General features: G+C 38.7%; 1 protein-coding gene across 2 annotated transcripts in view; it reads left to right on the forward strand.

Annotated features, from left to right (window-relative positions):
- The first annotated feature begins 213 nt into the window (after positions 1-213).
- LOC126979801 (uncharacterized) overlaps positions 214-23748 on the forward strand; it is a 32921-nt gene continuing 9386 nt past the window's right edge. The window contains exons 1-4 of one of the 2 annotated variants that reach the window (XM_050829344.1): positions 214-380; positions 11691-11774; positions 12937-13007; positions 13569-13751. In XM_050829344.1, the coding sequence (XP_050685301.1) occupies positions 371-380; positions 11691-11774; positions 12937-13007; positions 13569-13751 (348 nt within the window). In that variant the 5' untranslated portion in view covers positions 214-370. Of the gene's footprint in view, positions 381-7226; positions 7296-11690; positions 11775-12936; positions 13008-13568; positions 13752-23748 lie in introns of those variants that run through there. The other variant, XM_050829345.1, reaches the window with a different exon arrangement.

Consider the following 23748-nt stretch of genomic DNA (forward strand, 5'->3'; position numbering starts at 1 on the left):
GGACAAATGAAAACCTGTATGATTTTATTTATATACTTTATCAATGTGAAAAATAACTAATTGCTTACTCAAACAAGGCAAAAGTTATCATTCAAAACAATGTATTTACGTTTACGTCATGTATAATATTTAATGCAAATCATTTTTCCTATCCGTACCTACCTACTGTTGTACCAATAAAGTTGTAAGGAAACTGGACTCTAACATAAATTGTATTGCTTTGACAACGAACGTCTGCGGTCATATAATGCGTTCCTGTAGAGGAATAATTTTTTACATTAATTATTCATTAATTCAAATTTAGTGTTTTATTTGCACCTGTGCCATTTAGTTAGTTACTTTGTCAACTGTTGCCGGAACTTGCATCACAATGATTAAGTGTAAGTTATGTTTATAAGCATTTAATTTTATCTACTATATGGAATTATTTTATTTTAGTACATATTTTATATCACTAAGTACTATCTGTGCGTCTTAGTAGAGATAGTGGAAATCCATGGCAGTTTTTTTCGGCCAACGGATCAAATAAAGTACTTACCCATTGTAAAGTAAATATGTTATAAGCATTGTTGTGTTGTGAATATATATTTTGATAAATTTCGCTTAATTTTGTTTATTGACATATATTTATATTCAAACAAAACAAATCTTATAACTATATTTACAATTCTACGATTACATAAAATTAAAACAATTTTTACGTGGAAGCGTACCAAGACTACTGGCAGCATTACCGCGTTGGATAGCAAGGTCCGATCATGATCCGTTGATAAATTATATTTTAATAATATCTTCGATTGTGCACATTATATTATGAACTTACATTTAACTATATAACAGAAGAAAACTTGATAAAAAGGTCGTTCTTCGATAAAACTCTTTGCTAGTTGATGGTAAATACTTACGTGATTTTTTTTAATGAATGAATTTTTCAAAATAAGACCAGGTTCATAGCTGTTATATTATGGTGTAATAATTACAGACAAAAATGAAACGATCATAATATTTTATTTATTAGAAGCTAACATAATATATGTTCTGGTTGCGATTCCGTTCACTTAGACTCGGGAACTGTTACACCGGGTTGGGTTGCCCTGCACTGGCTTTTAATTAAATTAAAAACCGCAGCGTCACCGTGGTCGGTAATGTTATCTCATCGTCGTGGTTTGGTGGACGACATTCGATGACACAGAGGTCAAAACTTCGTGAAACAGGCACACAATCGCCTCAAATAATCAAAAAGAAGAAGCGAACAACATCCAATACTGGATCACAAAAACGCACTAACGATAATTATCGAAATATAATTCAGCAATTATTAATACTTTTTTTGTAAATATTATGAAATTGTATTGGAATATTGGGCAATATCCGTCAAGAAAACTAAATGCCATAGAAAGAAGAGAGTTACGATAAAAATTGAAAGGGTTTATGATCATTATATACGCAAAGAGGATGTTAATGCTACATACATATCTACTATAATATACGTTTTTTCGCTAATAAACTTTATTTATGTTGAGATAAAACTTCCTGCTAGACAACCGATGAAAACAAGCTAGGTTTATTACTTTAGTTTGCGTGACAAGCTACGTCTTACTTGTTTCGGACAGCAACCAGTAGCACTCAATAGTTTCGTCTTCCTAAGTTTGCTTACCGTGCCATGTAAATCGTGTGTATATATACGTGCGTCCATTCGTTCGCTCTAGTATGAAGTTGAGTCGCGGGTACATCGTCGACTTGTGCATTCAGAGGGGGTGAAGCAGAGGCGTTCCGGAGGGCATCGCACGGGGCTGAACACCATTGCCACCATTGTGCCTATACCGTGGTTCTAAATCTGAAAACCTTCTATGACGTCTCGTTATCTCACTCAAAAGTTATTGTGATAATATTTCGTGGCCTGGCCTCTAGTCAAACATTTGATAACATATAAATAATTATTTAAAATATTTGTTTTGTTTATCATTCTATCTTGTATATTGTACTAAAATTGTTTTAGAATTAATACCCATTGCTTGTAAATAGGACAAACAACCACGTGAGCCACGTGAATTGTGTGAAAAAATAAGTGTGTGTGTGTGTGTGTTTTACGTTTTGTACAAAAATAATATTGTAATAAAAAAGGATATAAATAAATTTAGGATAGAAATACAACCAATAAAAACATTATTGTGCCGCATAATTTAGTTACGAATGAGGCTTGGTAGCTGAAGTATGATAGGAATGGTCTAGTTGATCAACTTACGTCAAGATGTCGAATTAGGGTGTCGGTGTGCGCGCGCATCGTAATAATAATCACTTTGATAATTATTCTCTAACGCGCCAAAAGAAGTAGTTTAAGAATAACTTCTTATTACAAACAACTTCGATTTGCTGCAGGTTTGTGGTACTTCTTTCAAACGCATTAGCCCTTCATATAGTTGTCTATTCTTTGTCCTTATCTGACTCCTTTTCTCCATTCGATTGTGGAATGGAATACCTAGGTTGACATTTTTCAATAGCATCACTTCCAAGCACATTCACTGCATTTTGTACCTTTATTCATACTCTCTTATCAACAATTTTATGATAAGGGAGTAGTACTCTTCAACTTCGACCTGTTGGACAATAATTAGCTACAGCTAATACCTATGCTACGACTCACATTAATCAGTAGCCATTAATGGAATTATTTTTTTGTGAAGTTTTGTATTAAGTAACCGTTTTTCTTATCAATTCTACGAACTTTAAGTTTTCGTCTGGCTGTCTGTATGTTCTTTTAAAACTCAAGAACGGCTTGAACGATCTTGATGAAAACTGATATGCGGGGGCATTAAAATAATAGGGAAGTCCCAGAAGGATGTCGTAAGAGGCTACTTAGGACATTTACCAGTGGGAGGCTTCTTTGAAAAGGATGCCGGCTAGATTATGGGTACCACAACGGGTACCTATGTGCCAATGAGCAACACGCCTGAGCTCGTTGCCCCACTGCTGTGGCCGCACTAACGTGGTGGTCACCGGCTACCTCCCCTGCCCCCACCGCACTCAAAAGGGAGGAAGCGTCCTCCCATTTGAGTCGCCTATATCAATGTATTGCGAACATTTTTACTTACCGTGCCCGTGATTAGAAAAAAGCAAGGCGTTACATTCTATCAATATTTTCAATCAAGGTACTTAATTCGTCTGAATGTTTTAATTTACTTGTGTATTTTCCCGTTTTCTTTGGATAATGAATATCGCTTATTTTATTTGTAAATAATACTTGCTGTCAAAATGGGTCATTAAACGCTTCAACAACCGTTTTGTAGGGTTATTACGAATCGTTTTGTACGCAGGGTTCGACAACAGGGCACATAGCTGGACGGACTGATGATCGATGGGGTATTATAGTCCTCGAATGATAACTGACACGTACTGACAATACTGACACGTACCGAAAGACGTAGTGTCGGTAGGCAAGATGGACCGATGATCTGGTCAAGATCGCTGGAATAGGTTGGATGAGGGTAGTGCAGGACCGATCGTCGTGGAGATCTTTGGGGGAGCCCCTGTTTAGCAGTAGACGTATTCCGGTTGAAATGGTAATGAATACTTGTTGTATAATCTAGAAAAATGAGGTTTAGCAATCAGAGTATAATTTTTTTATGATATCCGAGGGGTTATTTGTAAACCTATACTTATCTTATTCTATTGTTTATTTAACATATAGGTTTAAAAGGCCGTAATTTACTAAACATATTTTATGTTAATATTATCTTAACTCGCTGGCCTTGTTACAAGCAATGTTGATAATTGATATTATGTACTGTTTGCTAGTTCCATCGTGAACAGTGCGCGGTAATATATACCTACATAGGTACGAACGAATATATAATTATAGTATATGCAATATAGTTAAAGATATAAAAGCAATTTATTTTCTCGTAATTGATTTCTTTGCACTTGATGTCTAAAACGGCTAAGGAGGGAAATGATGTTCTAGCCTTAGGCTGAGATCTATTGACCGTACTTAGACTTTGCTCAGTATTTACTTACGCAAAACTTAGCTGTGAACACTGGAATTCTCCAAGCCTTTGCGCTATTTCCTAAACTTCCGTTTCTTCTGCATATCAAAGATATGTTGGATGCCTCCAATGTACATTACTATGTAGGACTGTCATCTCTGATCTGGCGCACCCAAGAATCACCTCGAAAGTCGAACCATTTGACGGCAAACAACTCAGAGCTCTGTGAACTGCGAGATCACTTGGCGTTGCGTATACACATCGCTTCATTATGTGTCTTCTACAACATTTATCACGGGGAGTGCTGTTTCTTTCTCTTGTTAGGTGTTTTCGGGACAATGTGACATGGGTACATTAAAAAAAGGGCGTTCATCTTTCTAAAAGGACGACAACGCTCCTGTGATTCATCTGGTGTTGCAAGAGAATGTGGGCTGCGGTAATCACTAATTAACCTCGCTAAACGCTCGTTTGTCCTCATCTTCCATAAAAAAAAATGTACATCCGCCATTATACTGCAAGATGCACTTTGCACATTCATTATTATTTATTCTTATTGCATTGTCAATTGATAGCAAGGCTGCGAGATGACAAGATAAATGAACTATTGACTTTAGATAACTACCCATAACAAACAAATGCGTCGGAGTTTTGATGTTGAATACAGAGTATCGGCTACTCTTCGGCTAGGTTGCATCATATTAGCTGCTATAGTTAAGGTTTAAGTAAAATTTAACGTTAACAGTAACGCTTACTTTATCTTTATCTAGGCTAGGGACCGTCGTATTCATGGCATAGGCGAAGATTGGACGGTTACGGATGACGAACAGTTAGAGTTATGATAATCGATTAAATGAAGTGATTAAAAATGATTACTAACCAGCTGATTTGTTTTACTAAAAATAAAAAAAAATCAGCTGGTTAGTAATCAATTTTGATGACGAGTTATCGATACATGTTAGCTCTTTGATCAGAACATACATTTTGTAAGACTAATATTTTTTCGAACAATTTAGATAATTATCATCAGTTTTAACCCAAAAAAACCCAGTTAGTAATAAATTTTTGAATCATCAACACAATATATTTTATCTCTGCTACCCCTGTTACCTACCACAATCCAGAGTCATCGTGCAGGAAATTGTTGGGCGTCAAAATCAAAACCACAATCAAAACTGTCAGATCAGCTAGTTTTAAATATGGCTTCAATATACTTTTTTTTATATGGAAAAGGAGGACAAACGAGCGTACGGGTCACCTGATGTTAAGTGATCACTGCCGCCCACATTCTCTTGCAACACCAGAGGAATCACAGGCGGCAGCCTTTAAGGAAGGTGTACACGCTTTTTTTGAAGGTACCCATGTCGTATCGTCCCGGGAACACCGCACAAGGAAGTTCATTCCACAGCTTTGTAGTAAGTGGAAGAAAGCGAGGCTGTAAGGAAAGTGGCTGTCGAAGAGCGGTGATACGAGAAATGGGGTTTTTTAGTGGTAAACGCGCAAATTTTAGTCTCCTGGGAGTTAAATTGGACAAGGTTCAATTTACCCCATTCCGCGATATTCTCAAGAGAGGACTCGATAGAAGACACAAGTTTCTCCGGGCACTGGTTGACGATTTACCTGCAAGGCCCGTGTATACGGCATCGCCCGTGCTGTCGTCTGCATAGCAATTTATGCGGAAGAAACAGTGTGGGAGATAGCACACAGCCTTGGGGCACGCCAGCGTTCACGGGCTTGAGATTCAATGAATAACCGTCGATTACGACCTGTATGCTGCGCCCAGTGAGGAAGCTGGAGGCCCAAATGATGGAAGTTTTGCGAGAACCGCCTTGTGCCATACACAATCAAAAGCCTTCGCTATATCCCGGCTAACTGCCAGGCCTTCCCCATTGCTTTCGATAGCCGCCGCCCATCTATTTGTTAGGTATACATGAAGATCACCTGCCGATCGACCATGGCGAAAACCGTACTGTCGGTCGTTGATTAACTGGTGACTCCATGATTTTGGAGAGCAGAGAGATAATAGCTATAGGCCTGTAGTTTGCCGGACTGTCTCCTTTTTATTGGATCGGATGCACAAGGGCTAACTTCCATGAGTCAGTCAGAAACAAACCTTGCCCCAAGGGTAGGATGCAAAAAAGGACCGCATCCTATCCCAATCTGCTGACTTACCAAACGCGGGGGGTCGCTGGTGGTTGGCGCTGGATAGGCACTACACTCCTGACCAGGCAATGGTCGGACGTTGAACGGGAAGTACAGGGCAAACTACATACTTACAAGAATTGTGTTTTTATAAATTATTAAATGTTGATAAACTTTTGATTGACTGAGGGACATTCAAAATACTTATAAGTACTTATAAGTTCTAATTTTATTTATAAAATTCGGCTTGGTGAAGCAAACATCTCGATCAACGGAATTTTTAAGTGATATATTAACCATTCAGATGCAGATCTTTGGCGTTGAATCAAAGTGAGTACTCATGACATCTGATTCCACATCACAAAGAACAATTAATTTTAAGCCGATTGGGGGGATCGGCTTAAAATTGGACAACTAAAAATTTCCCTGCCGGTGCAAGGAAACACACTATTGCTATAAATTGCTAACGCACTTTATTCTTTGATGTATTTAGATCGGTATTTTACACACCTTTAGTACCGTTTACCTGCCAAAGTCACGTCTGGCAAGGGGTGGGAACTATCAAAAGTGTCTAGCTAATGGGGAAACATCTACTTATTACCTAAAAATCAGCTTTTAAACTATGACGTAAGTAAAATTATAATTTCGTGACCATTAAGGGTGTATGATTCCACATCACAAAGAACAATCAATTTTAAGCCGATTCCCCCTTCTTGGGCAACTAAAAATTTCCCTGCCGGTGCAAGAAAACACACTATTGCTATAAATTGCTAAATTTATTCTTTGATGTACTTAGATCGGTATTTTACACACCTTTAGTACCGTTTACCTGCCAAAGCCACTGCAACCCAAACTCCATAATGGACCGTCGTTCTTACCTGTGTTGGGAGCATGCGCTGACAAACTTTCAGCTTTTATAAAATGACGTAGGCCTGGGGTCCACGGGCTCTTACACAACTATTTTGATAGATTCAATAAATAAGAATATAATACGCACAATATCATCGACAAAAATTTACTCTTAATTAAAAAGAAAACCTTTTACGAAGCAAACATCATAGTATATTGAGTTATTTAGAGATAATGAGATAACCCCGCCGAGTTCAATAGGAGTAGATTTGTCAGTAAAGACATTGGCTCTGTGAAGCTTGCTGTGCTACAAATATAAATCATGTGAGTTATTAGTATTTTTAACATTTTTCTATCGCATAAAGGAATTTCCTTAGAAATAATGTAAGTAGGTCCTAAAATTAAATATATTTAAATGGATTCAACCGTGTGTACCTAATCGTAACTGAATTTTAACTACAATTACTCAGTTAAATTAAAAAGTGTCTCGTTTTAAATTTTGCCGCAGTTGCGTCATATTATGGTGGATATATTCATTATGATCGAATCATTTGTTAAAGTATAGTAGAAGAAGGAAATAATATATTTATTAATCAAACAAAACAAATCTTATAACTATACGAGTACTTACAATACTACGACTACATTAAATTAAAACTATCATTACGTAGAAGCGTTCCAAGAATACTGGCAGCATAACCGCGTTGGATAGCAAGGCTGATCCGTTGACCGAAATAGCTGCCAGCGCTTGGGTTTCCAGTAGCCTTATTGAGGCGCGAAGATAGTATTTTGAACATCATCCGCGCATCTGGGCCTCACGGGCCAAGTGTCTCGACACCAAGCGGCACAAAGATGTATGACTTAGAACAACGAAAGAAATTGTATTGCATTCAATTTTATAAGAAAATACCTGACAGCATAATAAGTAACGTCTTTATAAAGAAAGCCTTACTATGAAATTTAGTATCTTTTATATTAAACAGACAAAACAATAGGGTATATGCTTGTAACTTAAATTTAGTTAAAAAAATTATTCTTTACCAATATTGATTTTATCTTAACTATCGTTTAACTTAATTAACATCGAAAAATAAATAATTAATAAACAAAAGTGCAATAAATACGCGCGAAATATAAACATCGAAACGCAACGCTATTTCTTGGTCGAAGCTCAGTGTGAACGTCAAACTCTAGAAAAACATAAACACTGGTACCATACCAGATATTATTTTCGGTTTCTAACAAACAACCAACGCTAACGATAATATATTAAATTGTATGTTGGTTTATTGTGTTCAATGATCTGTATAATTATTATTTACAATGACTGAAAGTGGATTTGTTAAAGCGCATTTGATAAAATTCCAAAAAATACGCGTTTATGATGCTATTCGATGACACGTTTTTTTGTGTTTCAAACCCATATTTTATTTCCCTTGAATTTAAAATAGTGAAAGCTACAAGGTAATTTGAATGTAATGATAAAATGAACTGACTATCTAAATGATCGGACAGCCTGGGACTAGATTGTGATTTTTTTATAGCGACTGTACAATAATGTATATTTTTATTGAAAAGAGCGCAAAAAAAAAGAATGCTGGGAGAGTTTCTTGCGCCGCTTCTTCTCTCTCAGAGCGTCGTTTGTTTCCGAAGCGGTAGTAGTATCTAGTAGTATAAGAAATGACATCAAAAAGAATTCTAAAGGAATCAATTTTGAGAAAATAAATGCCTTTTATGCCTTTTTATGCCTTTTATGTGATAGTCAATTAAATTTTTAAGTTTTTTTCAATTCATATTATCTCACTAAACATAATCTATGAATGCAGAAAATAGAATTTAATTGTAATTACCATATCCAATGTTTTTTCTATTATTAAAGATCTCAACGAGAATCATAATAAATGATAATCATATCAATGTTAAGGTTCTGTTTTATGGTTAAATTTAAAAAAAAAAACGATAACATTATAAAGTTAAGAAATAAAAAATAAAATATTCTGTTCAAAATTGCGCCTTGAATGATATACCACAACAATATAAGCAAGTTGTTGGTGATTCTTTATCTCTTCTCATTGATTGTTTTTTATGGAAGAGAAGAAAAACCAGTGTACGGTTGACCGCTGATGATCGAGCGGATGATCACCGCCGACCACAATCTCCTGTACGAGAGTAATCGGCAACAAGAGCGTTGCCGGCCATTTAAAAAAGTGTAGGTAACTACGCGCTTTTTTTGAAGGTACCCATGTCGTATCGTCCTGGCAACACCGCATAAGGAAGCTCATTCCACAGCTTCGTCGTACGTGGAAGAAAATTCCTTGCAAACTGCACTGTAGAGGAACGCTACACGGTCTAGCCGTGGACGTGGTAGCACTGGATCCTGGACAATTCGTGTAGTTCTGCTTTGCACGCGGTCAAATTGTTACTGTTTACACCACTTTCTTCGGATAGTTGAGTCTCTTCGAATTAGAATAAAAAACATTTTTACAAAAAAAAACAGACTTCAAAAACACTATTCTAAAACAATAGATATAATATGCACTAAAAAGTATAAAAATAATTGCGTATTTACTTTTCTTCGCCTCTCGCCTCCTCACGTCTCAAGCACATCTCACCTATAACTATGCATGTAGTTACAAACATCATGGTTGACACCGACTCCAAAAATTAGATTACACAATTATAAGAACACTATGTAAATAATATGAATTTTTTTTTGTCTTTACACATATTTGATGCTTATTAAATACGGTATGTACAATACCCAAATGAGCTAGGGGGAAGCAGAAGCGACTGAATCACTGAACCACATCCATTTAATAAATGTTATCATATATAACAATAAGATTTAGTTCTCTCGTGTGTCAACAAAAATTTGTCAAGCACTCCACCTTAAACCCTTAGTCCTTAACCAAGTTATCAAGAAAACTAATGATAAAGCAACATTTGATAGTGAAGGAAACTAAACGAAAAAGGGTGCGCTAAGGAGACCCACTATCACCAAATGTTCAGTCCTCAAAGAAATTTTAGCTCCAGGAGTTAGAAAGAGAAAGTAATAAAGTAGGGCTGATAGTAAGTACACAGAAAATCATAAAAACGATAACCAGAACCAAAACCAGTTGGGTTTCCCAGTTTATTTTTGCAAGGATAAGATATTATTACCCAGAGATCAAACCTCCAAAGAAATCAACATTAATATAGGAAACATTTGGAAAAATTACTAAAATGGGTGGGCAATGAAATTCCCTCTACTAATTCTTGATTGCCATCATAGGCCCCATTAACGCGCATAGCAAAATAGGACACACAAGGAAGCCGAGAAATGAATGAAGCAAGTATAACTATTTTGTATAATAAACAAAATCACAAAGCACAAACATTACAGGAGATTGGAGGATGTTATTAGAAATGTTAGCAGCTTATGGTCGAGAGTAGCTAGCAACTCACCACATTCAGTGCTATTCACTTATACTTACACTTTTTGCATATTATATACCTACAGCCTGATCGCTAAGGCGATTAGGGATCAAGGGCATACTGTATCTGCCTGGGTCGCACTACCAATCCTATCTCACTTTCTGTTATTACACCATCGTCAACTAGTAAACGGTCAGTGAATATTAAATGTGTACTGTAAAAGTCTTCGCAGATTCAGATATGTGTATAAAATATAGTCAGGTTGATACAGTGCTAGAATGTGGTCTGGCTGGTATTGTTTTGCTCTATTGTTGATTCCAAGTTGATGTTTGTATGGCCGTCAGTATTTATTAAAGATCTTGACTTATGCATATTCCTAATATTCGGACTGTTTTTTTTTCACCCGCCCTTTTCGTCCGGTTTCTTTTATTAGCAACTTAGCAAGTATTTTTTATTATTGTTGTTTTAGTGTAAGTAGTATAATACATATGTATAAAGTAAGTAACTTCTATTTATGGAAATTTTTCATATTATGTAGACTGTGGTGGATTTTATATTTGCACGTCTTTTAACCCTTGTTGCGTTATCTAAGTATGTAGCTTGCTCATCTTAAAGCAATAAATGATAATATCTTACAGGATGCTTTAGTAAAAAATGTAAGAAGATAGTCACCGGGGCATAAAAATAATAGGAAAGTGCCAGGCGTAAGGGTGCCCTAAGAGGCGACTTAGGGTATTTTCCAGTGGGAGGCTTCTTTGCACAGTAACAGGCTAGATTATGGGTACCTTGTGGGGGCTTTTTCTACCGTGAAGCAGTAATATGTAAGCATTAGGTATTGTGTTTCAGCCTGAAGGGCGCCGTAGTTAGTAAATGACTGAGCAAATGAGACTTATGTCGCAATTGTAATGCCGCTTAGAATTTTTGGGTTTTTCAAGAATCCTGAGCGGCTCTGCATTGTAGTGGTAGGGCATATCAATTACCACCAGCTGAACATCCTGCTAGTCCCTTCTCTTATTGTTTTAAAATTGTAAATTTTTTTTATGTAAGTACGTAATATTTTGAATATAATAATTTTGATACTGTAATAATTGTATCTAAATTTTGTTCTGTCAAAATATATTTAAGTTCGTTTTATTGAGCATTAAATAATTATTAATATTATATATTTTCAGTTCCTACTAATCTGCTTTTAAAATAATTAGGTTCGTAGTAACACAATAAAATAGAACTTATTGCACCCTGTACGTCGTAAAAGTATTATAAGTTTTACTACATCAATGAATGTTATCGTGTTTTGTGTCGCAGTATCTGTGGAGCAAGCGATGAAGATCGGATTTATTGGAGGCGGTAGACTGGCATTTGCTTTGGCAAATGGATTTGTATCAGCAGGTAATAATATGGAAGTCATTATTAATTTTCTGACCTCGCTTAACTCTGACAATTGTCGGTCTGTTCTGGCGCGACTAGTTTTCTTTAGTTATTTTCATCGTTTTGTATCCTATGGTATATTGTTATGGGGCAATGACGCCGTTATTAATACATCTTTGTGCTACAGACAATTCGCGCTATAATGACCTACGCCCTAAAGAATCATTAAGAGTTTGTTTTGAGTAACACACTGTTGCGTCTCAAAATATTCTTTATAATGTTATGTATGTTCAAAGTTTTTCACATTTTATAGAAAATGTGATAATCATAACATTAATCATTAAACTAACAGCAGGAACAAACATAATATACTTGCTATCCCACTTCTCAGTAAGTCTTTTATAATTGGACGAAATGCTTTCACATACCAGAATATGTATAAAACAAATGTGTTACGAAATTGAAAGGAATTTTTAAAAAACGTTTATTTGGTAAAAGGTTACTATAAATGAGGTTCTTAATGATACCACCGATTGGGAATGGAGCGGCCGCCTCCAATCATGCTATTAATAAACTTAATTGGATAATATTGTAATGTAACAAAATTTTGTTAAAATAAAAGCCCGCTGAGTTTCTTTCGCCCGTGTTTTTCTCCTTAGTTTTTCTCAGGTTTGGGGCATACTTTTTTGAATAGGTGGTAAATCTTATTGAGTATTAAATATTTGAATTTAATTGAATATTGAATTATTCCAATAATTTATTATGGTTTAGTGTTAAAATAACTTAACCTTTATCGTTAAGACTTCAGGTAATAATTTGGTACGGCGGCCCATTGCCTTAAAATATTTGGTTTCAATAAAAGTTAAGTTTAGTATTATATATTAATATGTGATTTCTTACCATAAATACAGGGAAGTCTCTATCATGGCTGCAAAATTATCATACTGATGCGTAGATTATTTAAAATAAAAATAATTTAATTTGACCACGAGGGATATTTTTTTTAATTTTTTGTTTTGCTATTTAAATAAAAAAAAAATATTAAGCCAAATATGATCGAATTTCCAGAAAGGTTGGTTTGATGTTACAAATATTTTGATGCATAGCAATGTTTCGCCAAACATTTTGATATTATACGAATACTTACATTATATTCATCCTGGTAACCTTTGCTGTGTAACAGGATTGGCAAAGCCTGATGAAATCACGGCGAGTGTTCACCCTTCAGACATCGTGAGTGCAGAAGCTTTTAAGGTAAATAAAAAAGTGGGTGTGCATTTATGTACGCACGCAAGAAGTTTGACTTCAGAAATAGCAATAGAAGTATAAGTGTAAGTACAAGTACAAGTATTGGAAGTTTAGACTCTAGTCTCTTGGATATTGATACTCGACAGCAATACGGACTTTTCAGGAATGTCCTGCTGCCGGGCTATAGGTATGTAGGAACTATGAGAGCAGGACAATTTCGTAAAGTAATACTAATTTCTAAATACTCCGCGGTACTAGAAACTACAGAAAGGGGGTTTTAGTGATTAATACTTACAATTCCGGTTACACAGTTGCTGGCTGCCGGTGTCTTTGTATGAATTTCCTCCTCTCGTCACAAAAAAGGAAAATGCTAACTAAATCTAAATTAACAATAACGCGCGGGGCGCAGGGGTCCAATCCTTGTTTTGAGATAATTTGTGAAATTAAAAATATAAAGTCTTAACAGTTCAAAACAACGTTGAGTTATCGGGGAACTCAAAAATCTAGAATTATGGTTATAATGCAATTAGCATAGTGATCTTTAAGTATGTTTTTTTTATATTCCAGGGCATTGGAGCGACAGCGTTGTTTGAGAACAAGCCTGTAGTTGAAAGATCAGAAGTCGTGATAGTCTCCGTCAAGCCTGATGTCGTCGCAACAGCCCTTAACGAAGTTAAAGACTTGCCGGCCTCTAAGAACAAATTATTTATTTCCGTCGCTATGGGTGTTAATACAGCATCCATAGAAAAGGTTAGAATGTACTATATGTTTGACATATAACTAACTAGAAAAAATAACGGGTTGCACTCCGGGAGTGCTGGCAGAAGTAAAGTGAGTTCATAGGTCAATCACTTATAGTATAGTATAATTGATTGACCTATGTGCGTCGACACTCTCCCGCTTATTGTGGGCTGCCGTGGGGTAGTGCAGTACTCTGGATAGCTGAAGTGTTGTACTACGTTCAGCTCGGAACCCATGCTGCTCTTCTCGCAGTCAAACGTTTGGCGAGAGGAGAGACAGCAGGAGTATTTCAAATACCTTGCACACTTCGGGGAGCAACGTGATGGGGCGATAGCTTTCGGTTCGAAGCATTTCCCTCCCGAACTTTGGTAACATGATAACAAGGTCTTCTTTCCACATAGTTCGAAAGTGCCGTGCACAGGAGGCCGTTACACAGTCGTACATACAGTTCAGTACGTACAGTTGCAATTCGTTATACTCGAATACAGCCGGTGTAAGGGCAAGAGTTTTCTTTAAGATGAAAAAAAAATATGCATCCCGGGCGTCCTTTTCGTGCTTGTACTCGCCGGCAATAAGCGGGGATCCTCTTCTATTTCTCCTGGTTCAGTCATTACTAGCAGGCCTCGGGTTGCGACCTTAAGAGTGCGTTCCGCCGGCAGTGAGTAACTGAACCAAGAGATCTAATCCGTTTTTTTCGAGATCCGTCAAGTACCGCTGCACCAGACGATACTTTGCATTACCACTTACGATACTTTGCGATATTTGCTTACCACGTAGAGGCGGGTTGATGGAGGACGACCTAGTCTCAAGGACCCCAAACGGATGGGTCCAATTAGGGAGGTTCTCGCAGATAAGAGATAGGATCTTGTTCTTCTTTGGTGCGGCCGTTTGTTGGTGGATTGCAGCATAGGTAGGTACATTAATTACACTGGTCTCGAGGTAGCAGCAGGTTGCTTGCTTTATGGGAGTGCTGACAGCACTCATGTCGAATTGCAAGTCGGCTGATATAGACAGGCGAGGTATTGATGATGAGAAAATCCTATCGGCAACAATGCCGGTTGTGGCGCGGCGTGTGTTAGGAACGTGGGGGTGCCGGTAGCGGTGGCGGTGAGGCGATGGTTGTTTGGCCCTGAGAAGGGGTTTTGGTATCATGCTCGCGCGCTTTTACGCGCAACTTTGAGCTGGGAAAATCTCACTGACACTCTTCCGCGCCTGTCGCATTTTCTCCCCAAACCACCTTTCACTGAGGGCTCCCGTTGGTGGGAAGCCGGTTACTCAGCGAAGTAAGAACTGAGAGTTGTCGCAAACAGGCGGGCTTCTAGCTTGTTTGGCGGCCCCGCGTTTAATTATTGAAACAACGAAAACTATCGGCAAATCTTATAGCACTCTTAACTTATAACAAGACTACATAAAATTTGATGTTTTTGGTGCAAACTGCACAACTCCTTAATAGACTAAGATCACGAGTATACTCGATGAGCATTGCCAATTTATTCCTTACTCCTAGGCTCTTACATTTCCGTCTTGGTCTTCTCTTGCCGCGCCCGCAAGGTTCAACAAACAACAAAATGTACTAAAACAAGAGTTGGATGTTATTCTATTAAGTGATACAAACTTAAACGTGTCTGTTTATGACCATGAATTAATAGACAGCAGATAATTGTCTCACAGAAAGTGGAGGGAGGTGGGGTCCTCATAGCAGTCCACAAAAGTGGGAGACTACTAATGAGAACCTATGGATTACGATTAAGTTTGGCCAGGGAAACTCAAAAGTGGAATTATGTATTCGTACTTCTTCCCCCCTTCGTATACCTTCCTCCCCCCGTTAAGTATGATACTTTAGATTTTTTTTTGAATACTGTAATAAATGTTGTACACACAACACAAAATGTCGAAAGAATCTATACTTCTTTTAGTAGGTGATTGTAATAGGCCGTAACTCCACTGGTCTCACTATGCAGGCCTAAACTTATGCTATCTGATCCCTAGCTCTCCTAAAGATAACACATACGCCATGCTTATCGATGCTCTTTCTTTCAACGATCTCCATCAAATGCGTCCAATACCAAACTTAAATGGCAGATTCTTAGATCTAGTTATTTCAAACTCACCGAAACTTGTATCACCCAGGGTTTTTTCTATGACATACAATCTTATTAATGATGGATGTATCAATAATAATCCAAGTTCTAATGAGTACGATAGGTCGGAGCAATTTCCCATTTTAGTGAAAGGCATAGTATCATCGTAGATTTAAAATGTATGGCAATCCTATGGATCAGTTTACATATAGGTTGCTCAGCTAATCAAGAAGGATCCTAAATATTTTTGGTCTTTCGTAAATCTCTACGATCACAAAAATCGTCACCTTTTTGCTCTTAATAGTGATTTTCATTATTATAACACTAGAAATAAGGGATTGCTTGTAACTAATTCTAGTAGGCTTCATAAGATACATAATAGCTTTAAGGGTAAATGTATACACTTCTACAATAAAGTCCCAGCCACTGTTCAGGCATTGTCTATAAATAAATTTAAATGTTTTATAAAAAAATGGCTCTGTCGTAAATCCTATTACTCCACTGCTGAATATCTAAATGATCGGACAGCCTGGGACTAGATTGTGATTATTTTATAGCAACTGTACAATATTGTATATTTTTATTGAAAAGAGCGCAAAAAAAAAGAATGCTGGGAGAGTTTCTTGCGCCGCTTCTTCTCTCTCAGAGCGCCATTTGTTTCCGAAGCGGTAGTAGTATCTAGTAGTATAAGAAATGACATCAAAAAGAATTCTAAAGGAATCAATTTTGAGAAAATAAATGCCTTTTATGCCTTTTATGCCAATAGCAGCGAATACCGGATGAAATGACGTACTTAGATCAAAGCATTCAAGGTGACCAGCAGATTACCAATCTTTTTTCAGAATACTTTCACTCAACCCAAGAACTAAACACAACGAAATCGTCGAATGTCACACGTCACTTAGTTTATGTCATTTCATAGACTCAGAGGTCATATCAGCGCTCCAAAGCCTAGACGCAAATAAAAGTCCTGGTCCAGGTTTTATACCTCCTAGTTTCTTAAAGGCCTGTGGCACGAAATGATTTGCAATAAGTCTTTACTATGTGGAACTTTCCCCTAAAGATGGAAGGTTGCGCACATCAGTCCAATTCACAAGAAGGGAGATTCTGGAGATATATATATATATTTTTCCACCTTGCTCATATCCCAACAGGATGGATTTCTACCACCAGGTAGAACTACATCGAATCTTGTCGATTTTGTTAGGTACATTACCCAAGCTTTCACAGATGGCCTCGAATTGCATGCTATTTACACAGATTTATCAAAGGCCTTCGTTGAGTACGAACTGCTCATAGAAAATCTTGGACACGCAGGAATATGTGGATACCTACTGCGGTGGTGCGAAACCTATTTACAGAACCGTTCCCAGATTGTAAAGATCCGTGACTTTAAGTCAATTACAAAAACCGTGCCATCAGAGGTTCCAAAGGGCTCACATTTAGGGCCCCTTTTTTCTTGGTCTTTGTGAACGATCTAGCGCATTATTAAAATGCAAATTTCAAATGTTTGCAGACGACTTAAAAATGTATCGAGAAATTAGATCTACAGAAGATACGATCATATTACAAAGTGATCTTGATTCGATCTGCGATTGGTGTGTTAGTAATAGGATGGTTTTAAATTTCTCAAAATGTTTTTACTTAAACTTTTCTCGAAAACGAAGTTATTCACTACTTACCTACTTTATAAATACGTGTCCACTAACAGAAGTTTGTACAATGCGAGATTTAGGCATCATGGTTGACACAAAATGAAACTACATTTCCAAAAAGGAATCTCGACTGTCAGGTTTTGTGATAAGACAAACTAAATTTTTCAAAGACCCTGATGTGTCAAAGATACTTTTTAACAGCTACGTGCGTAGTAGTAATTTAGAGTATTTGCTGTCCGGTGTGTAACCCTTCTTACAAACTTCATATTATTTTTTCGTTCGCTATAGTCCTAAAAACTAACATATTTGAAAATCTACTTAAAATACTTTTACAAATACTACAGATCCAATTTTTAGACTTTTTTGTCTTTATTTCTTTATCCGAATTATGGCAGTTTCGAAAACACGATTACAAAAAAAATCTTGATAGATTTATTTTTTGAAAAATAGGCTGTTTTATTTGAATTGATTATCATAAAATTGTGATAGCTATACAAAACTTATTTTATTCGATAGTTTATTAGTATTTATAAATTTTCTTCGTTGGTTTTATCAATAAGCTTTGTGAATTATTTTATATCATTTTTTTTTGTACTGAAAGAAATTATTTAAAAATTGAAACAGTATCAAAGCTATTCGAGTGTAAAGTGAACTCATAAAATATTACGCCGCACTTGCCCCAACTGACCTTACCCCCATTGTTGAAATGATAATATTGCGCGGCGGCCATCTTGGATTTCAAAAATGATCCCAAAATCGTGCCTGCAGCCTCGAAAACCTCGTATATATTATATCCATAACGTTGAAATCGTAATTTTGCGCGTAATATAACATTTGCCCTGTGCTGCCCCGGGGCGTAAAAAGAATAGGGTAGTCCCAGGTCCAAGGGTGTCGTTAGAGGCGACTACGGGCTTTTTGAAAGTGGGAGAGTCACGCTGCTGTCTTATGACGTCAGCACAATCGGGCCAGACTCGTCCGGGCTACTTACCACACTCGCACAGAATACCGGAGTGAAGTAGCGGCCTAGTGCCGCTATGTTTCGCATAGGTTAGTGTCGGGGACCGGAGGCAATTCCCCCCCGTCCTTCCCCCCCCTCCCCCAACAAAATATTAGAGCGGTCCTAAAAAAGAAATTACCCCAGGAGGGTACCGGCTCTTGTAGAGCCGGAGAATCCCTCCCCGCGTATGTCACAGGACAAACAGGGCAGCAACACCACGGCACCCCGTTCCACGCTTAATGTGGACTTTTGTTACATCCGGGGAATTCACTCCAACTTAAACGTCGTCCACCACCACCTTGAGACGGCGCAGCCGGCCTTGTGTTTTCTTACGGAGACGCAGATATCTCGACCTAGCGATACGTCATATTTAACGTACCCCGGGTACAAAATTGAGCATAATTTCATGCCTCATGCCGGGGTATGTGTGTACGTTAGGGAAGATATCTGCTGTCGCCGTCTCGGCAATTTTGAGGGTAGGGGCCTGTCTACTCTCTGGCTCCGCGTAGATTTAGAGGACCGCGTCCGCATCTATGCGTGTGTCTACAGGTCCCATAGTGGTAACGCAGAAACGGATCACCTCATGGGCCGCGTTCAAGCGGCATTTGATGACGTGCTTGCTCAGATCCCCTCCGCTGAAATCGTAGTCTTGGGTGATTTCAACGGGCACAATGCCGAATGGCTTGGATCACGTACCACAGACTACTCAGGGCGATCTGTGCATAATTTTGCATTGGCGTATGGTCTGTCCCAATTGGTTGAGTCGCCGACGCGGCTCCCGGATGTGGATAGCCACATGCCGTCCTTATTAGATCTTCTACTGACTACACATCCCGATGGTTACCAGGTCTCTGTCAACGCCCCTCTCGGAACGTCCGACCATTGCTTGGTCAGGAGTGTAGTGCCTATCCGACGCCAACGTCGCAGACCACCAGCGACCCGCCGTGTTTGGCACTACAAGTCAGCAAATTGGGATAGGATGTGTTCCTTTTTTGCATCCTACCCTTGGGGCAGGGTTTGTTTCCCTTCGGATGATCCTAGTGCCTGCGCCGTTGCAGTAGCCGATGTGATACTGCAGGGCATGGATATTTTTATACCAAGCTCTGTAGTACCGATCGGTGGCAGATCACAGCCCTGGTTCGATGCGTCAGTTAAAGCAGCATCTGACTGCAAAAAACAGGCGTATCGAACTTGGGTTGCGGCGCTGGGCTCAAAGGATCCGAACTGCAAAGTTCTGAAGAGGAAATATAACCGTGCCTCCAGATTTTTTAAGCGGCAAATCGCCCGTGCGAAATCGAAGCACGTCGTCAAAATTGGCGAGTAGCTTTCCAGTTACCCGACCGGAACACGCAAGTTCTGGTCGTTGTCGAAAGCTGCTCTTGGTAACTTCATCCAGCCGTCCATGCCGCCCTTGCACATGAGGAATGACACCCTGGCCCATACGGCAAAAGAGAAAGCCGATCTCCTGTGCACTCTTTTTGCCTCCAATTCGACTCTTGACGACAACGGAAAAACACCGCCGACCATCCCGCGGTGTCAGAGCTCCATGCCTGAAGTACAGTTCCGACAGAAAACTGTTAGGCGAGCTCTGTTTTCGTTGGACGTCAGGAAGTCGAGCGGGCCGGATGGCATTTCTCCAATCGTGCTTAGAATGTGTGCCCCTGAGTTGACGCCGGTGCTAACGCGTTTATTCCGGCACTCTTATTCAAAAGGCGTAGTCCCTGACTCATGGAAGTCAGCCCTTGTCCATCCGATCCCAAAAAAGGAGACAGTTCGGATCCGGCAAACTACAGGCCTATTGCTATTACCTCCATACTCTCCAAAATCATGGAGAGCACAATTAACCGCCAGCTCTTGCTATACCTTGAGGGTCACCAGTTGATCAACGACCGGCAGTACGGCTTTCGCCATGGTCGGTCGACTGGCGATCTTCTGGTATACCTAACACATAGATGGGCGGCGGCTATTGAAAGCAAGGGGGAAGGCCTGGCAGTTGGTCTGGATATAGCGAAGGCCTTTGATCGTGTATGGCACAAGGCGCTCCTCGCAAAACTTCTATCATTTGGGCTTCCCGAGAGCTTATGCAAGTGGACCTCCAGCTTCCTCACTGGGCGCAGCATACAGGTGGTTATCGACGGTTATTGTTCGAATCCCAAGCCCGTAAACGCTGGAGTGCCCCAAGGCTGTGTGCTATCTCCCACGCTGTTTCTTCTGCATATCAATGATATGTTGGACACCGCCAAGATGCATTGCTATGCAGACGACAGCACTGGTGATGCCGTATACACGGCCATGCAGGTCTCTCTCGGGAAAACGTCGACCAGTGCCGGGAGAAACTTGTGTCTTCTATCGAGTCCTCTCTCGAGAAGGTCGCGGAATGGGGTAAGTTGAACCTTGTCCAATTTAATCCCCAGAAGACTCAAGTTTGCACGTTTACCACTAAAAAAACCCCATTTGCCGTATCACCGCTCTTCGAGAACACTTCCCTTAAAGCCTCGCCTAGTATCGGAATACTGGGTCTCGAAATCTCGAGCAATTGCCAATTCCGTGGCCATCTGGAGGGCAAAGCCAAACTGGCTTCAAAGAAACTGGGCGTCATAAATAGAGCACGGCAATACTTCAAGCCGGCCCACATTCTAGCGCTCAACAAAGCGCAGGTCCGGCCTCACATGGAGTATTGCTGTCATCTCTGGTCTGGCGCACCCCAGTATCAGCTCGATCCATTTGACCGCGTGCAACGCAGAGCAGCTCGAATTGTCGAATTGTCGGCGACCCAGTACTCTGTGAACGGCTGGATCACTTGGCGTTGCGTAGAGACGTCGCTTCCTTGTGTGTCTTCTACCGCATTTATCACGGGGAGTGTTCCGAAGAGCTGTTCAACCTGATTCCTGCCGCCGAATTTCACCTTCACACGACACGCCACAAGTTACGATATCATCCCCACCATCTGGATGTGTGGCGGTCCTCCACAGTGCGGTTTTCAAGGAGCTTTCTTCCTCGTACCACGAAGCTGTGGAATGAGCTTCCTTGTGCGGTGTTTCCGGGATGATACGACATGGGTACCTTCAAGAAAAGCTCGTACACCTTCCTTAAAGGCCGGCAACGCTCTTGTGATTCCTCTGGTGTTGCAGGAGAGTGTGGGCGGCGGTGATCATTTAACACCAGGTGACCCGTACGCTCGTTTGTCCTCCTATTCCATAAAAAAAAAAAAACACGTCGATAAAGAAGTTTCACTTCAAAAATGCATAAATAATATCACAGTATTTCGTACTCTTGCGCAACTATAAGTTTTAAAAAATATTACGCGGTCCTTCCGGGGTGGGGGTCGTTGACCCGCATCGCTCGGCTCGTGTCTCAGCCATGCCCGTGTCTATGCGTACCTATCGAATCTTATAGATATACTTTCTAGCGATTTTTGCCTAAAGTCCAAATTTTTATATCATCTCTCATATGTATATATCTCAGTGTTTTGGTGGAGGTTTTATTAAAATTATGTAAGTCGAAGAAGTATATCATGATGAGTGGTGATTTTAATATTAATTTATTAGAAAAATCCACCACGAGTATTAGATTCAGATCTTTGTTCAAATCATATGATTTAACCAATATTTTCTTAGAGCCTACGTAACCGGCACCTCCAAAAGCTGTATTGATAACATATTTACTAAGTATAAACCCATTTCTCAGGCAATAATAAACAAACTGAGTTCAGACCACTTTGGTCAGTTAGCCTCTTTAAATATTGAGGTCAATAAATGTACTAAAATTAAAAAGTTTACGTTTGTTCCTGTAAATAATAGGCGAATGGAGAAATATAGAGGAAATGTGTCAGTTAAACTCTAAAATTTGGATTTATTGAAATATAATTTTAATCCCAATGAAATGTATGATATGTTATTTAAAAGTTTTCTTCTATATTTACTTCTAAGACAGTTAAATCAGGTGGTCTCTTGTGTTTGTTCTATTGCAAAGTCTATGCATATCAGACAAATAATGAAAAATGCACCGAATAAAATAAAGATGACTTGGAATGTGATTAACTGGGAATCTGGAAGAGTGAGAGGCCGCAACATTAAATACAATCTATCAATAAACAATACTATAATTCAATCTCAGCAGCTAGTTGCTTCTGAAAGAAAGAAGAAAGAAAGAAAGAAAAAATGTTTATTGACGTCATTATACATTCTGATAATAGTTCTTAAAGTTTTACTAATCTAATTATGATCTAATGACGCCAATGGGCCCCCAACTCAGCATAGTTGTGGTTTCGAAAGAATCCACAACACTGGTCTTCCGTGGAAACCCAGAGATCGCTACTAACGCAGAGTCCTGTCACACGAAGGTGTACAAACTATTAATTCTCTATCAGCACAAAGCACAAAAAATACTGAAACTCGGATCTAAAATTAAAACTAACAACAAATAAAAACAATTAAACTTGATTTAAACTTGCTATTGCCACACAAAACAAACTAATTTTTTAAATATTTTAAATTGATTTTTGGATATTAATGAGATATTCCTTGTATTTTAATTTAAATAGCCCTAAACTAACGCAGTTCCGTATGGGAGGCGAAATATTATTCCAACACTTCGTGGAAGCATACAGAAAGCTGCCACGAAATGCAGTTCCACCAGTGTCACTGAGTCACTTCTTCTGGAAAATGTTAACAAATTTTCAATTTTAGTTTTGTTAGCCCTGGAGAAATTATTAAAACTTTTAAGTGTCTAGACATAAAAAAAAAACTGCTGATATATGGGGCATTTCTGTTAAAATAATAGGTTCAATAATTGATGTCATAGCACCATGTCTTGCAATAGTCTTTAATAATAGTATTAACCGTGGCGTGTTTTCTGACCTTCTGAAACATAGTAAAATGACACCAATATTTAAGTCGGAATGCTCTTCTGACCTGGATAACTATCGTCCTGTGTCGGTTTTGCCGACCCTTAGTAAAATTTTTGAAAAAATAATTTTAAGCCAAATGTTTACTTACTTTAACTCACATAAGTTACTTCATTTGAAACAATTTGGCTTTACCTGGGGGACATTCAACAACGGATTCAGGTGTTGAGCTGATCAAGAATATTTTTGATACCTGGGAGGAATCACAGAATACACTTGGCATTTTCTGTGATTTATCTAAGGCGTTTGATTGTGTTCAACATTCAACGCTGGTCAGGAAGCTATACCACTATGTCATAAAAGGTCATTCATATCTAAACAATAGAATTCAGAGGGTCGACGTGAATGGCAGGAGATCTCCTGGGAC

This window comes from Leptidea sinapis, chromosome 4 (assembly GCF_905404315.1).
Source record: "Leptidea sinapis chromosome 4, ilLepSina1.1, whole genome shotgun sequence".
NCBI lineage: Eukaryota > Metazoa > Arthropoda > Insecta > Lepidoptera > Pieridae > Leptidea > Leptidea sinapis.